Here is a 14,541-nt window from a genome sequence, read left to right as displayed (position 1 = left end):
TGAAACATGTTGTTGGTCATGAATAGATATAAACATGAATTTGTTTGTTTAGTTAAAAATTTTAATATTTCATAATTATACGAATGAAATAAACTCATCAGTTTTCAAAAACACAGTCGATGTGGAGTTCGTTGCATTTTTCTTTGATCAAGTTTCTGAGTGCTTCGTTTCTGCGGCGGAGATCTCGAGTTGCCCGCCATACATCTTGATCAGTACTAATGTCATCAATAGGATGCAATGGCCCAAAAGATCGCAGATCGTAAAGGACTGCTTCGTTGTGTGCGAATGGAGCAAATTCAGAACGATGCTCTTTGAAATATATTGTTTCGAGAACAGCAGAACTTTCGAGTTTTGTATCATTAGGATCCTCTTGTTCGTGTGTTTCTTCTTCTTCAGTCTTTAAGAATAAGTTATTAGATTTCCTTTTTGCCATGATTTCTGCAATTTGCTGATCTTGCCTTGTAAGCTTTGTATGATTTAAAACAAGAAGTTGTGGCCCTACAGTAGCTAATGCCAGGTACTTGAAGTTATTTTCTTGTGAGAGAGGAGAATTTTCAATATTTAATTCTTTGAGAGATTTTTGTTCTGAAAGACCATTAAGGTAGTGGATAGGACAATTTTCAGCATTGATTATTGCAAGATTTGGTTGAGGTCTTAAATATGAAAAGTTTTCGATATTTGTATTTGAAATATTTAATACTTGCAAATTAGGGAGGATACCTATTCTGCCAAGATCTGAGTCAACAATGTTTTGATCTGATAAGTCTAATACACCATCACGTATTAAAGAAAAGGATGATTTTGAAGAAACAGACATTTAGCACTTTTTAGAAAAGAAATTTCTTTCATTTGTCCAAAGAAATATATTACTACCAAAGAAAAACAAAAACAAAATCAACATGAGTTTTGTATTTTATTGCAAACAATTTTATTTGTTTTTTTGATAATTATTAATGGTAATGTCTTTTCTTATTTTTTTGTTTTTCATATTTACGAAGGAGCTCAGTTATCTCTGCTTTGATTGAATTTAGAGATTCAATAGATTTGGAAGTTAAAGCATTCCAATTTTCAAGATTTAAATCTGTTTGTGTATATTGTGCCTGTGTTTTAGGGATATCTTGTACAACTGTAATCGCAACAGAAGTAGAAATTTCGAGAGAACATTTTTGTGGATCTTGTATTTTCAATGAAGTTTCTTGTTCAAAAATACATTTTGTTAATGGTAAATTACATTTGGAAAGTGCTGCCCTTGCTTCTTCAAGTCTTATTTCAGGTGTTTGACTTCTGTTTTGACACATTAAAAAATCGTCAATTTGATGAGCAAGCGCTTCTCGTTTATTTTTTGTTGTTTTCGGTAAATCCTTTTCGAAGTCATAAATTATTTGTTGTAATCTTTTGGATGTTTTCATTTCTTTTTCTTATTTTAACGTCTAATATCATTGATAAACGTTCTCTTGCAAAGGGTATGGATGAAGTCTTATTAGAAATACAAAGAATTTCATCAGGAAAACGAATGGCAAAATCAGAACATGCTATAATGCAAGTTTTAGTTTCTTTAGATTTTGATTTATTACAAAATTCAACAAATTCATTAAAGATTCTTGAAAAATCATTAATTAACTTATATAAAATTAATGACGGAGAATTAAGTGTTCAATGTTCATTATGCATAACAAAAGTTTTATGTAAAGTTTATCATTTAATTGAAAATCCATCAATATCATCGACTTTTTTAGACTTTTCCAAGAATTTGACTCCATCAACCATTATTGGAATTGGTGAGCTTTCACATCAATATCCATCTGCATGTTCAATACATTTTCAAAACATCATAAATTCTTTATTAGGGATTATCAACACAAAATCTCTTACTTTTCAAGTTATTTTTTCATTGCGTCTTATTTTCAATACCAAGCATTCGACATTATCACGATATGTAAAACTTATCCTGAAATATCTGAAAAAAATCCATGAAAATGGGATCGAATCCTCATTAATAATGAGTGTCAAACTTATGAAATCACTAATTTCATATGATTCCAGTATTATTCCAACCGTTCTTTCACTCATTGATGAGCTTCTTACTAAAAATCCTACTCTTTTTGTTATAAATGAAATATGTCGAATAATTTCGCAAATATCTATAATTTATTTTGAGACCAGCGCACCAGAAAATTCATTTACATTAATTAAAAAATATCCACAATTTTCATCTAATATAATTCAACGCTTTTTTGAGATTATTTCGCCAACATTAATCCACAAACATTACAACAAATTATTTGATTTTCTTAAAAATTATTCACCAAATGATATTGATGAGCTTATAATATATGGAAAACAAAAACTAAATCAAGAAATATTTAATAAGTTATTCATAGAGAAGCCAACGTATCAACAATTATTAACAATGATTAAGTTATCTAATAGTAAAGATGACATTATATCACTTTGTAGTATTTGTTCTATTTTGTTTGGTTCTAATTCTCAATTAGGCCAATATTATTCACATGAATTCTTTCTGAAAGTACCGAAAGTTTCATTTGAAATTTCCATTGAGTTTCTTAAATCATCGATTTTAACATTAATAAATGATAAAAATAATAATAACGTTACGTATAGTAATGGATTAATTGCTTTGTCATTACTTAATGGCGAACCATTACTTTCTAATTCGATTAAAGACATTTTTAATATTTATCTAAATAAAATTATCGATGATAATAATATTGATTCTTATCGATTTATATATTTTTGGGGAATTAGTTCATATTTTGATGAAAATGTTTTAATGGATAATAAAAACTTCATTGAAAATTCTTTAAAGAAAATTAATAATTATTTTATGAATTTAAAAGTTATTGATGGGAAACAAAAATTATTTTTAAATAATATTTTACTTTTTTATACAAAACATTATAAACATTTGAATGAATATTCGAAAAATATTTATGAATTCATTATACAAAGAATTGATAATATAACTTATTTAACTTTAAGTTATTTCATTGATTTCATTATTAATTGTATTAATGATTGTAATAAAGTTATAACAATTCTATTAAATAAATGTAATAAATTAAATCCTGGAAAAGAATTTTTACGGAATTTAATCGAAAGACCTATGATAGTCTCAGAAGATATATTAATAAAAAAGAAATCACAACCATTAAATGAACGTAAGAAATTTACTCAAAAACTTATAAATAATTTTCCACAAATTCTTATAAAATGTAATAAAGAAACAAAAGAAACAACAATTACAAATTTAACACAACAATTAACTTATACATCGCAATCGATTTTATTAAAACTTCTTCAAAGTGGATTATTTAATGATATATTACCACATGGATTTATTGGCTCATTATTAAAGTCATTAATTGGAAATGATTATTTACGTATACAAATAACATGTGAAACTATTTCATATTCAATATTAACTAAAAAAGAATTAATAAATGGTTTAATAAAATTCATCGAAATGAATAAAAGATCCGCTTCTTGTTTATTAGCTTCATCTGTATTAAGTAAAATACATTTGGATGAAAGTTCCCTTTCACGTATTTTATTATTTTTGGATAAACAAGTGTTTGTTAATAATTCGACTCCTTTTGTTTTACATGCGTTATCTACAATGTATTTAACACATGGAAATGAAATTAAATCATTTTACTTGAATCAAATTGATATTTTCCTTCAGTTATTACATCGCTCTAATTCATTACATCCTTTAGTTTTATATTTGATTTATAATGCTTTTATCGATTTAATTAATTGTTTTAATGAAAATGAAATTGTTGATAAAACTATACGAAATTCCGCTTTATCGATTTTGTTATCTTTTTATTCAACTCCTTTTATTATTGCAAAAGGAATTTCATATAAAATTTTGGTTGAACTTGTGAATAAATCAAATTCTTTTATAAAGAAATGTTTTAACTTAATAAATCCACATTTAACTAAAAACATTTCTCATTCGATACTTTTAACTTCTGTTGAAGCGTTTTCATTTGAACAAAACACTGAAAAAATAATTTGTTTTAATAAATTTTTACCAAAAGTTTTACTTTTAATTAAGAAATTAAATGATGAAAATAACATAAAAGTTTTTGTTAATTTATTATCTAATTGTAATATTGATATAATAATTGATTTAATATATGATGTATTTAAAAATAATTTAATTCCTGAGATTGAAGTTGAACCAAATTTATTAATAAAAATCGTTCTATTAAAAGTTTTAGAAAAAATCGTTTTGAAACTTGAAATAAAACATATATATAAAGTCGTTGTATCTCTTTGTATATCAATTTGTAGTAATATTATACAACTACAAAACATTAGTTTTCCAATATTAACAAAAATTAATGAATTGTTCGAATTGAGTTCATTTAATAAACAATTCGAAGCATTAATTGAAATTGCATTTGATTTCGATTTATCAATTTCAGCAAAATTCATTTCATCAATAATAACTAATAATAACATAAACATTTGTGTGAATAAAATTTCGAATTATTCCGATTTTAATATGAATTTGATTCCAATTTTAACTAAAATTATTGAAATTGGAAAAAATAATAAAAATTTAATAAAACAATTTACTGGTAATAATTATGACAAATTAATAACTTTAATTAATAAAGTAAAAACTAATTTTAATAAAGAAAATTCGAAATTTTTATTGGAATTTTTAGAATTACAAAATTTCGTTAATAAAAAAGATATTTCTGTGAATGAAATAATTCAAATTTTCATAAACGAAATAACAAATTCCAATTTAGAAAAAGAAATTAATGAAATTATTAACAACTTAATAATAATTATAAATAAATATCAAAATGAAATAACAAATGATATAATAAAAGATATATTAAATAAATTAATTGTGAAATCAAAATCATTTAATATAAATGAAACGATTTCAAACCTTTGTTTAATTATATTACGAAATAAAAATGAAATCGAAAACGAAATTTTGGAAATCATTTTAAACATAATAATAAAAATTGATTTTAAGTTCGAATCTGTTGCATTACTTTTTGAGAAAGTTGAAACATCTTTAATTGATGAAAACATTAATGATATCATTAATTCATTATTAAGAAAGCAACAAAATAAAGAAAACGAAAAATTTATTGTTTCATTATTTATTCTTTTAAATAAGAAAAATAACGAAAATGCACTAAAAGTTATTAATTATATCATTAACAATAATTTAAATTCGGAATTTGATTTCGAGTTATTATATATATTATTAAATGAACAAAAATTCAAAAATATTAATTTCGATGAAATTTTAAACTTCTCATTAAAGAACCTTCAAAATGGAGGCGCGAAATTAATCGGAAGAATAATTTGTAATAATGAGATTAAATTTGATTTTAATTACATTGAAATGATAAATGAAATCATTTTAAATGTTAAAAATAATGCGAAAAATTCAAAAATTTGTTTCGAGTTAATTGTCCTTTGTTTGAAAAATATTAATGATAACGAAAATGTTTTAAAACATGTTTTAAGTGAAATATTAAAAATGTTTTCGTGTTTACCAAAGGAAACAATCGATGTATGTGTTGGAATATTTAAACATTTTGTGTCTAATGAAGAATATCTTCATGAAATTTATGATGAATTAGATGATAGTACTAAAGAATCAATAATAAAATGCTTAAATAATAAAAAATAATATTAAAGTAATTCTAAATTTTTTTTGTTTTCATTTCAGTTTAATAAAAAAACGTTAAAAAATTTGGTCGAATACACAAAAAATAAAAAATGAAAAAAATTCCACAACCTCCATTCAAGAATAAAGCTCAAACAATTGCATTTCTTAAGAAGCTTTCAAATAAGAATAATTGCTTAAGAGTTATTGCTTGGTTAAATTATTTTGATCTAATTGATTTAAAATCTTTATCTCAATCAATTTATTTTTTATATGATAATTATAATGACACCATACTAAAATGTATCAGTGACATTCAAAATCCAGTTAATAGCTTACCTCGAAAAGATGAACGTTATTTGATAAATGTTGATACACAGCGATCACAATTCTGGTTTAAAAAATTAATAGAAGAAGCTGGTTTAGATCCATGCCAAGCGCCAACAAATATGGTTAATATCCAAAGAATATTAGTTGCACTTCGACTTACAGATGATTTTTATGAATATGTTCAAGGATTTGATCGTTACGTCTGTATTACAATGATCCTTAGCTTAGAGTTTTCATCCCAAATTGATGAATCAATTGACTTTGCTGAATCAATTTCATTTTATTTATGTCAAAAAATTCTTCGAATTGTTGACTTAGGCAAATATTCCAAAGACGTCAAGTTAGCAAGTAAACACTTTTCAGCCATCGATAAAAGGGTTATGGCAACTCATCCCGAAGAATATGAATATTTGTTAAGTATGAACACTACATCGATATATTATGCAATGAAATGGGAATTACTTTCGTTTGCCGATGTATATAATTATAATGATTTGTTACTTCTTTGGGACCAAATAATTTTGCATAAATCAGATTACATGGATTTCATACTTGAGCTTTGCGTGGCGCACATTGAAACAATAAAGTTCGATGACCCGAGTTCCGCGATTGAAACTATACAGGATAAAAGTGATTGGGATGTAATAAAAATAATTAAAATTACAAATGAAAATATAAAAAAGCGCCTCATAAGAAAAGTAATGTTTTACTCATTGTTTGTAATTATTTTTATATTAATTATAATAAAGTATCTAAAATAAGTAATAAAAATTGTTATAATTTCATGTTTTTAAATATAGAAAATAGTACTTGTTTTTGCTTCTAAAAATGGTCATATTGAAATAATTAAATATTGGATAATAATATTTATATATTTATTGTCTTGTTCTTGCATTTGAAAATGATAAATGTCAGTTTATATTTGTGAGGATTTTAACAGATTAAAATGGAAGAAGAAACAGATTTTTGTTGTGAAATCTCTTTAGCAGGTGAAAGCGCAGTTGGCAAAACCAGCTTTATGATGCGTCTTCATAAAGATACATTTGGAGATCAATTTATTTATACAATTCAACCTGATTTTATAAAGAAAGATTTAGAAATCGAAGGTAAACACATAAAAGTACGAATTTGGGATATGAATGGACAAGAAAAACATGTGTACATCAAATCTCAATCGTATAACGATGCAAAAGGAGTAATTCTTCTCTACGATATTACAAGAAGAACTACATTTCAAGCTATCTCATATTGGCTAAATCTTATTTCTAAAGAAGCTGGAAATGGAGTTATCATAATTCTTATTGGATCAAAATGCGATCTTGATGACATGCGAGAAATTTCAATTGAAGAAGGAATAGAACTCAGCAAAAGCAAGAACCTTATTTTTTATGAAACGTCAGCACTTAAAAATATTAACATTAATGAAGTATTTGCAACATTAGTCAAAAAATTGCTTCTAAAACACAAAAACGAACAAAGGCCAGAACCAAATAACAACGGTAGGATGTGTAATATATCATAATGCTGAAAAAAATTAATATTTGATTATGTTAAATTTTAGAAATTTGTTATCTCTTTGCCGTTTGAAGCTCACTTAATGTAAATAATCAAATTTTTAATAAAAAATCACATGAAACATTAATTGATTTTCTCAATGATATTTTGAATATAAACACAATATAATACAATATCATTAAATAACAATAACTAGATAAATTACGCAAAGAATAAAATAGAATAATTCAAAAAATTTATTTATATAATGTTTATTAACAATGAATGATATTATTTCTGCTTTTTTGCTTTCAGCATCGTAAAGTATCCAAAAAGTTTATTCAAAATCATTCAAAAAGCTGAAATTTGAATAGAAATTAAGTTTTGAAGAATGGACGATAAGGTTTGCCAAGTGCGGCGGGAAAGAAGTCGTTCTGTTGGTATAATTTGGCATTACCGACAACCAAGACAAATGCGAAAGTTCTCTTACCGACGACAACAATATCTTATTTGGGTCTTCACCACTTTTTGGCAAGTAATAAGAAACTATATAAGGCTGATGATTTTTAGCAACAACGAAGCAAGAAGCCAAAGGCTTTTCCAAGTACCCGGTGGTAGGGAGTGCTTGCTCGTGTTGAGTTATCAGACAAATATCGTCATTAGTATTAATTTTTGTATTTATCTGAACATGCAAAGCTGGCGATATCGTAAACACTTTAACAAAGTTTAATCTCGAGAAGGACGCGACGTTATCATGCGTTATCCCCTCACCCAAAACGAACAATGTAATTTCAATTTTAATATTGGAATATTTATTTCTCAGTTCGTCGAAGACATTATCCATTTGTACGACGTCATTCACGTTAAACTTCGATAACACAGAGCCAATGTCATCCATCCAAATCGAAACCTTCGTTTCTGTGTCCCAACAAACGCTCATTTTAAGCACATTTTCATTTTGTCTTTTTAATATGAATATTGGCTGATATCTAAACCCGAAGAACATATTATCTATTTTAATGTCTGTCTTGTTTACACTTTGAAGGTTAATAAATCCTTCTGGATGTTCGAAATATAATCGAATTCTTGAATAAAGCATAAATGCTAAAGATTTGATTTTTTTTGAAGCAAAAAAATGAATCATTGAACTATTAATATAAAAGAAATTCATGTGAAATTGATCAAGTCGAATGTCATAAGAATTGTTGATGTAAATTCCAACCGTTTGGTACTTTGAAAATTCAATGGATTTATTTTCCTTACAAAAAGTCGAAATTGTATTAAAAAGTTCTTTCGATTGAGAGGTATACAAATTTTGGTTTCGCGGAAATTCTTTTAATTCGCCAAATCCATATTTCGAATAATAATGCGCAAGTTGTCTCATAAAGTTCTTTATCGAACTTGTTTTATTCGACAACTCTGCAAAGATAACATAATAAACAGATTTTTTTCCAGAAATAGGCAAATATTTCATTGAATCCCAATTACCAATGATCTTGTCTGCTGAAACTTCAATGAGTCGGTCACCTTGTCGAACAACTAAAAATGGAATTCCCAATTTTAAAAAATTGGTATCAGTAATTCCGGTTAAATTTCGAGTGAAAAACGGCGCAATAACACATGACTTCTTTGTTAGTAACTCATAAAACGTAAGGTTTTGTTGCCTCTTAATTTGTATATTGTGCTTTGTGGATGGCATTATTGGATGTTCTCCAAGTGAATAAAAGACTTTTTCAAGTATAGTTTCATCAGTGATTTCTTCATTAAGAATATCTTTAAATGATAAAGAAGTATTAGAATTAATATATGATGTGACTTGCGTTGGCTTTTTTGGTGGCGTGAAGAATCTGAAGTCGCAAAGAAAGTTAAACTTACTGAAGTCTTGTTGCTTAGAAGAAAGAACAAGTTCTTGTATGAAAATTTCAGTAAGTGTTTGGGATGGATGAAGAAGCACGAAAAATTGAATTTGTGACCGAACAAACTCAAATCGTTTGAAGGTTACATCAAGAACAACGATCTTGTCTTTGCTTGATTCGACAACATAAAAGGGATCATCATATGGAGATATTAAAATGTAACTACCAGATTTGACATCGTTACATTCAAATTGGATATCAATTTTGTTGTGAATTATTGTTCGATAACATAAATTAATTCCTTTAAAAATGGGAATTTGTTTGAAAATAAATGGAACACCTATCCCATTGGTTCCCCTGAAAAGTAAAAAAGAGGAAAAGTAAATAGGTTTTAAGTCAAAATATAAATAATATAAATACAAATTTAATGAACGCTGAAAATCATTAACAATATCAGGTGGGAAATGCATGCCAATGTTCCACGTAAAAGTTGAGCTATCTAAATAATTTGGTATTGGGAAATTTTGATATTTTTGAAAAAGATCAAAACTAACAACAATTGGGTTATCTGATTTTAGTGGATAATAAGAGGGAGTTTGAGGTAAGTATATAGAAGGAATTTCTGAATTTGCAAGAAGATGTGAAAAAGCAAGTAATCTATAATCTTCATCCTTTTTCCGGACACCAGTTATATTTGGCACAAATTGGAATATAATAACAGCAATTCTATTCTGTGATGTGCTTGTAAGATTCCATTGGCCATTTTCCATTTCCACTTTTCAATTGGATTCTTCACTTTTTGAATCACCTCATACAATCTCCACGACATGTCGTTGTATGAATTTTACGTTAAAAACGAACGTTTAAATCAACATGAGAGCATCGAATTACATATCAAAACCGAGTCAAATTGTCCAAGAAAGAATCAACGAAATTGCAGAACAAAGAGTTAGATTTATTATTGATCCAAAAGGACCCTCAAAATTTATTGTTAAACCAATTGAAAATAAAAAAGAATCATTTACAGTTAGTATAGGAACAAATCAAATATGCACCTGTAATGACCATGAAATATGTATTCATATCCTCTATGTTATGATCCGTTATTTTGGAGTTCCTAAAGAAAATGATATTCTTTGGCAAAAATCTCTCACTGACTATGAAATTGATAATGTTCTCAATGGTCGGGTAAGACGAATTGCCACTGTTAAACCTCAACCTCTTTACAGAACAAAATCTGGAAAGTCTAAAGTTAAAAGATTACCAATTGGTGACGAAGATGTTTGTCCTATATGTTATGATTCCCTCAAAGATTGTGATAAAAATAAGATTGCATGGTGTCGTCGAGGATGTGGAGGAAATTTCCATCGTAAATGTGTAAAAGCTTGGATTGATTCACGTAAAGCCTATGGCGAACAAGCCACCTGTCCTTTGTGTCGCCAGCCTCTTGATGTTCTTGGCTTAAATCCTCCGCCAAAAAAGCCACCACCAGATACACCACCTCCACTTACACAAGAAGAAATTCGTGATTTAATGACACGGGAACTATCACCTGATGACTATGATTTACTTCTTCGCCTTGATCAACATCAACATACGCATCTGAATCCACCACTGCATCACCAGGTTCGACCTAAAAGTAATATAAAACGCACAAAAGTACAAATTATTTCTCCGCGAACAAAAACTAAAGTTAATTTGGATTTACAAATAACTGGAAAAAGATTAACACAAGAACAAAATGATATAAATAGAAAAGTATTTGCTCCAAATCATTTAATTAGTAAAGAACATCAAAATCATCAAATAACAAAACCATTTTCAGGAGAAATAAAAGGAATAAAAATGATGAAACTTAATGAAAAAGAAGAAAATGTTGAAAGAAGACATCCAAACGCATTAATTGTTAACCCTGGAGCTAATGGAAGAAGAAGAATTATACCGCCAAAAAAGCAGATGAAAGAAGTAAAAAAGATCGACAGAAATGAGGAAATAGAATTAATCGTTGCCACAAATAGTAATATATTTTAATAATATGCGGCTTTATTAAATATTTGTATGAATTTATTTTTATTTATTTTGAAAAAATACACATGAATAAAATGCAATTTTTTTTATTATTTTTATTTAAATAAATTTAAATTCGAAAATTTAATTGATCTTTGAGCGGCATTCGACATTTTCGCCAAGCTTAATGCGGCCTCCAGTAGGATATGCAAGGGTAACACCACATTCTTCGCAGATGACGGGAGTGTTTGAGTGTGAGAAGGCTGTTGTGATGTTCATGCAGCTTGGGCAACGAAGAGAAAGGAATTCTGAGCGAGGGTTTGGAATGAGTGTCTTCTTCTTGTTTGTATGCATTTCTTGCTCAACAGTAGGATGGAGTATGTCACAATCGAGAGTAGACATTAATAAATAATGATATCATTTGAGAGTTAATTCAAATGCTCTCTTTTTTGCACAGCAAAGCAAGAGAATTTGAATGCAAAATTTTTGGAAATGAAGCATTCAATTCTTGGCCAACCGAAAAAATAATACAAAAAGTTAACATATCATTTACGCGTGTGAAGTGATCTTCTTGTTCAATTGTTTCTAACCAAAGAACTCATTTAATTCATAAAATAGCAGAATATCACATGAACATACCCAATATTAAATATCTAATTCAAATAATTCCAAGTTCTATTTAAATAATTTCAAATGCAAAGTTTTAAATGAGTTTAAAAATAAAAACTTAAGTCAAACAATACAAAAATAATAAAAAAGGAAATTACATTTAAGAACATCATAAGTTAATTCTTTGACTTTTTTTCTCTCAGCTTACATAGATACGAATAAATTCGCGGGTCAATATAAAAGTCGTTTCCCTTAAATCCTCCGACTGTTCTCTTTATTGCTGCGACTGTTTCCTTGTCGATCACTCCGCTTGTTGGATGCGTTTTTGGTAAAATTCCTTTGTCCAAAAGCACCTTTTGTATCACAAGAACTTTCTCATATAGAAAGCATTTAGTGTCAATTAATGGATTCACTCTCCAAAGCTCTTCAAAATTCCGTAACATTTCAGGAAGCATTGAGATTCGAAATTTCCTAAATCGATTATATGTCATTAAAATCAAATTTGAAAACAAGTTAACGTCTTCGATAAGATCCACAAACTTAGAGATGTCGATTAATATCATTTCTTTTTCTTTCATTTCTTCTGCTTGGATGTGCATTAACGTTCCCCGTATCGTCGGTATCGCTTGGAAATTCTGAACAACCGTCGACAAGGTCTTTTTCGTAAACGATTGAACAGATCTGAACCTGTAAACGGGCGCCGACTTTGTCATGTCTCCAGTGTAATATATGAGCGCAGGGAAAGGATTACTCAAGAAGGAAGGGAACGCATACACTTCAAATCCGGGGAGTTCTATTTCTTCTTCTGATTCAAGTATTATGTCTTCAATCTCGCTTGACTTAAATGGGAATAAAAGATATGGAGGTACTCTTAGAGGTCTTGTTTGTATGAACTCATATGAGATTCCAAGTTGTGTAACCAAGAAATTTGTTTTTGATGTTTTAAGAGAATTGATAGAATAATTTTCAAGAATAAAAATTATTGATGGCAAAATATATATACGCGCTTCGGAAAGAGCAGCTACAAAGAACTGAAAACTTTCATCAGCGCCAATCGGTGAGTTATCAACAGACAGAACTGAGTTGAGATACTCAACGGCATTGAGGAGAACGTTAGTCATCAATGTAACCGTCGGCTGCGTTGTCAGCTTCCGGAGCTCGAGGATGACGTGGCGAATAGCAGGGATGATGAACGAATCATCGTCGTCAAAGAGAGGAGGTAGGGAGGATGAGTTTGGAAGATCTTTGAAATTAAAATTAAATTTAGCATCGGAATTTTTGTTCTTGGATATGCGAGTTAGGAATTCTTCTTTGATTTTAAGAGAGGTAAGTTTGTCATTAACTAAAAGTCGACAGTTTTCGGTAAATTGGAAATCAGCAAGTGGATTAGAAAAGGATTTACGCATGGTATTGAATGTAAAAAAAGAAAGAATCATTTCGCTGATGGCTATGGAAGCATTCTTTTCGAGTTTCTGTGGCTTGAGAAGATTATGAATTTGAAAAACTGATTGTTTGTGATTGGCTGGATTGTATTGTATTGCAATTTTTAATATCGATGTTATGAAGGATGAGTCGTTGGAAAAAAGAGGAAAAATTATGTCATAAGGAAATAGATAAGAAAGCATTTTCATGAGATCTTCAATTGATGATTCACTATCAAATGTACCAACGCCCATTAACTCTTTAGCAGCAATTTGGTGGCCGTAGATTTCGTCAAGATATTTTGAAAGAGGAAACTTGCTCATTACAAAGATATGACATGAAACTGCTGCTTTCATGGGACATACTTTTAGATATACTTTGCTTAGCTCTTCCAAGTAAGCCACATACATTTGGTGTAATATTGAGAATATTCTGATTTTAAAAATTAAAATATTGATTTCATTTTCTTCAACATTTTTCAATAGCGACATTGCACTAACCTGTCCGGTCATTAGCTTGTATTCACATTCAATTTGACAAATTCTGTTTTTTACTGCTTCATTAATTAAATCCAAAGCATTGATCATATGATGACCGTTAATTAATTGAGTAACCGTTTGAATTTATGATGATTACCGAAATCTGTTTCGAGATCTTTATATTCAGTATTAAAATATGAATTCCGAAATATAATCACAAAACAATTAATATATATTTAGGTAATTTTTTTTTTTTTTTTTTTTTTACTTTTATTTTATTTTATTTGAAATTTTGATTCATGTGGTTTTATATTGTTCATGTGATTTCATACAAAGCAAGAATTTGGATTTATATTATGCTGAAATCAAAATCAAGTCTAAAGTATACTTATCTCATCAAAAAGCTTATAGTGTTTTTTCTTTTGGGCAAGGTGCCCCTAACGATAGGAGTTGAATAAGTGCCACTTTTAGAACAGGATCTTGTAAATGAAGTCTAATAAAAGAGCAATTATGATCAAAAAAATTGATTAAACATCTCTACATAAAACATATTTGGTTATATTTAAATATCATTAAAATCTAAATTGTATTTGATTGTTTGAGCTGATATGAAAGTTTTGTCTCATAAGTTGATTTAAAAATTTACAAATAATGTTTAAAAATTGTCTATCCAAAT

General features: G+C 28.1%; 4 protein-coding genes across 4 annotated transcripts; 1 reads left to right on the top strand and 3 right to left on the bottom strand.

Moving 5' to 3' along the window:
* Positions 1 to 97: 97 nt before the first annotated feature.
* GO595_003362 (Leucine Rich Repeat family protein) lies at positions 98 to 817 on the bottom strand (the record flags this gene model as incomplete). The annotated part of the gene is made up of 1 exon (XM_067916374.1): positions 98 to 817. One exon carries the CDS (start codon positions 815 to 817, stop codon positions 98 to 100), a length of 720 nt encoding a protein of 239 aa, XP_067777163.1.
* A 9,404-nt stretch (positions 818 to 10,221) lies between these two features.
* On the top strand, positions 10,222 to 11,379 carry GO595_003361 (SWIM zinc finger family protein; the record flags this gene model as incomplete). The annotated part of the gene is made up of 1 exon (XM_067916373.1): positions 10,222 to 11,379. One exon carries the CDS (start codon positions 10,222 to 10,224, stop codon positions 11,377 to 11,379), a length of 1,158 nt encoding a protein of 385 aa, XP_067777162.1.
* A 120-nt stretch (positions 11,380 to 11,499) lies between these two features.
* GO595_003360 (ribosomal protein S27) lies at positions 11,500 to 11,757 on the bottom strand (the record flags this gene model as incomplete). The annotated part of the gene is made up of 1 exon (XM_067916372.1): positions 11,500 to 11,757. The coding sequence occupies one exon, from the start codon at positions 11,755 to 11,757 to the stop codon at positions 11,500 to 11,502; it is 258 nt and encodes an 85-aa protein (XP_067777161.1).
* Positions 11,758 to 12,140: 383 nt separating this feature from the next.
* GO595_003359 (uncharacterized protein) lies at positions 12,141 to 13,709 on the bottom strand (the record flags this gene model as incomplete). The annotated part of the gene is made up of 1 exon (XM_067916371.1): positions 12,141 to 13,709. One exon carries the CDS (start codon positions 13,707 to 13,709, stop codon positions 12,141 to 12,143), a length of 1,569 nt encoding a protein of 522 aa, XP_067777160.1.
* Between the last annotated feature and the right edge of the window lie 832 nt (positions 13,710 to 14,541).

This window comes from Histomonas meleagridis (assembly GCF_020186115.1).
Source record: "Histomonas meleagridis strain 2922-C6/04-10x chromosome Unknown contig_20, whole genome shotgun sequence".
In the NCBI taxonomy this organism is placed as follows: domain Eukaryota; phylum Parabasalia; order Tritrichomonadida; family Dientamoebidae; genus Histomonas; species Histomonas meleagridis.
Note: the sequence above shows the minus strand (reverse complement) of the source record. Positions and strands in the feature narration are given on the sequence as shown.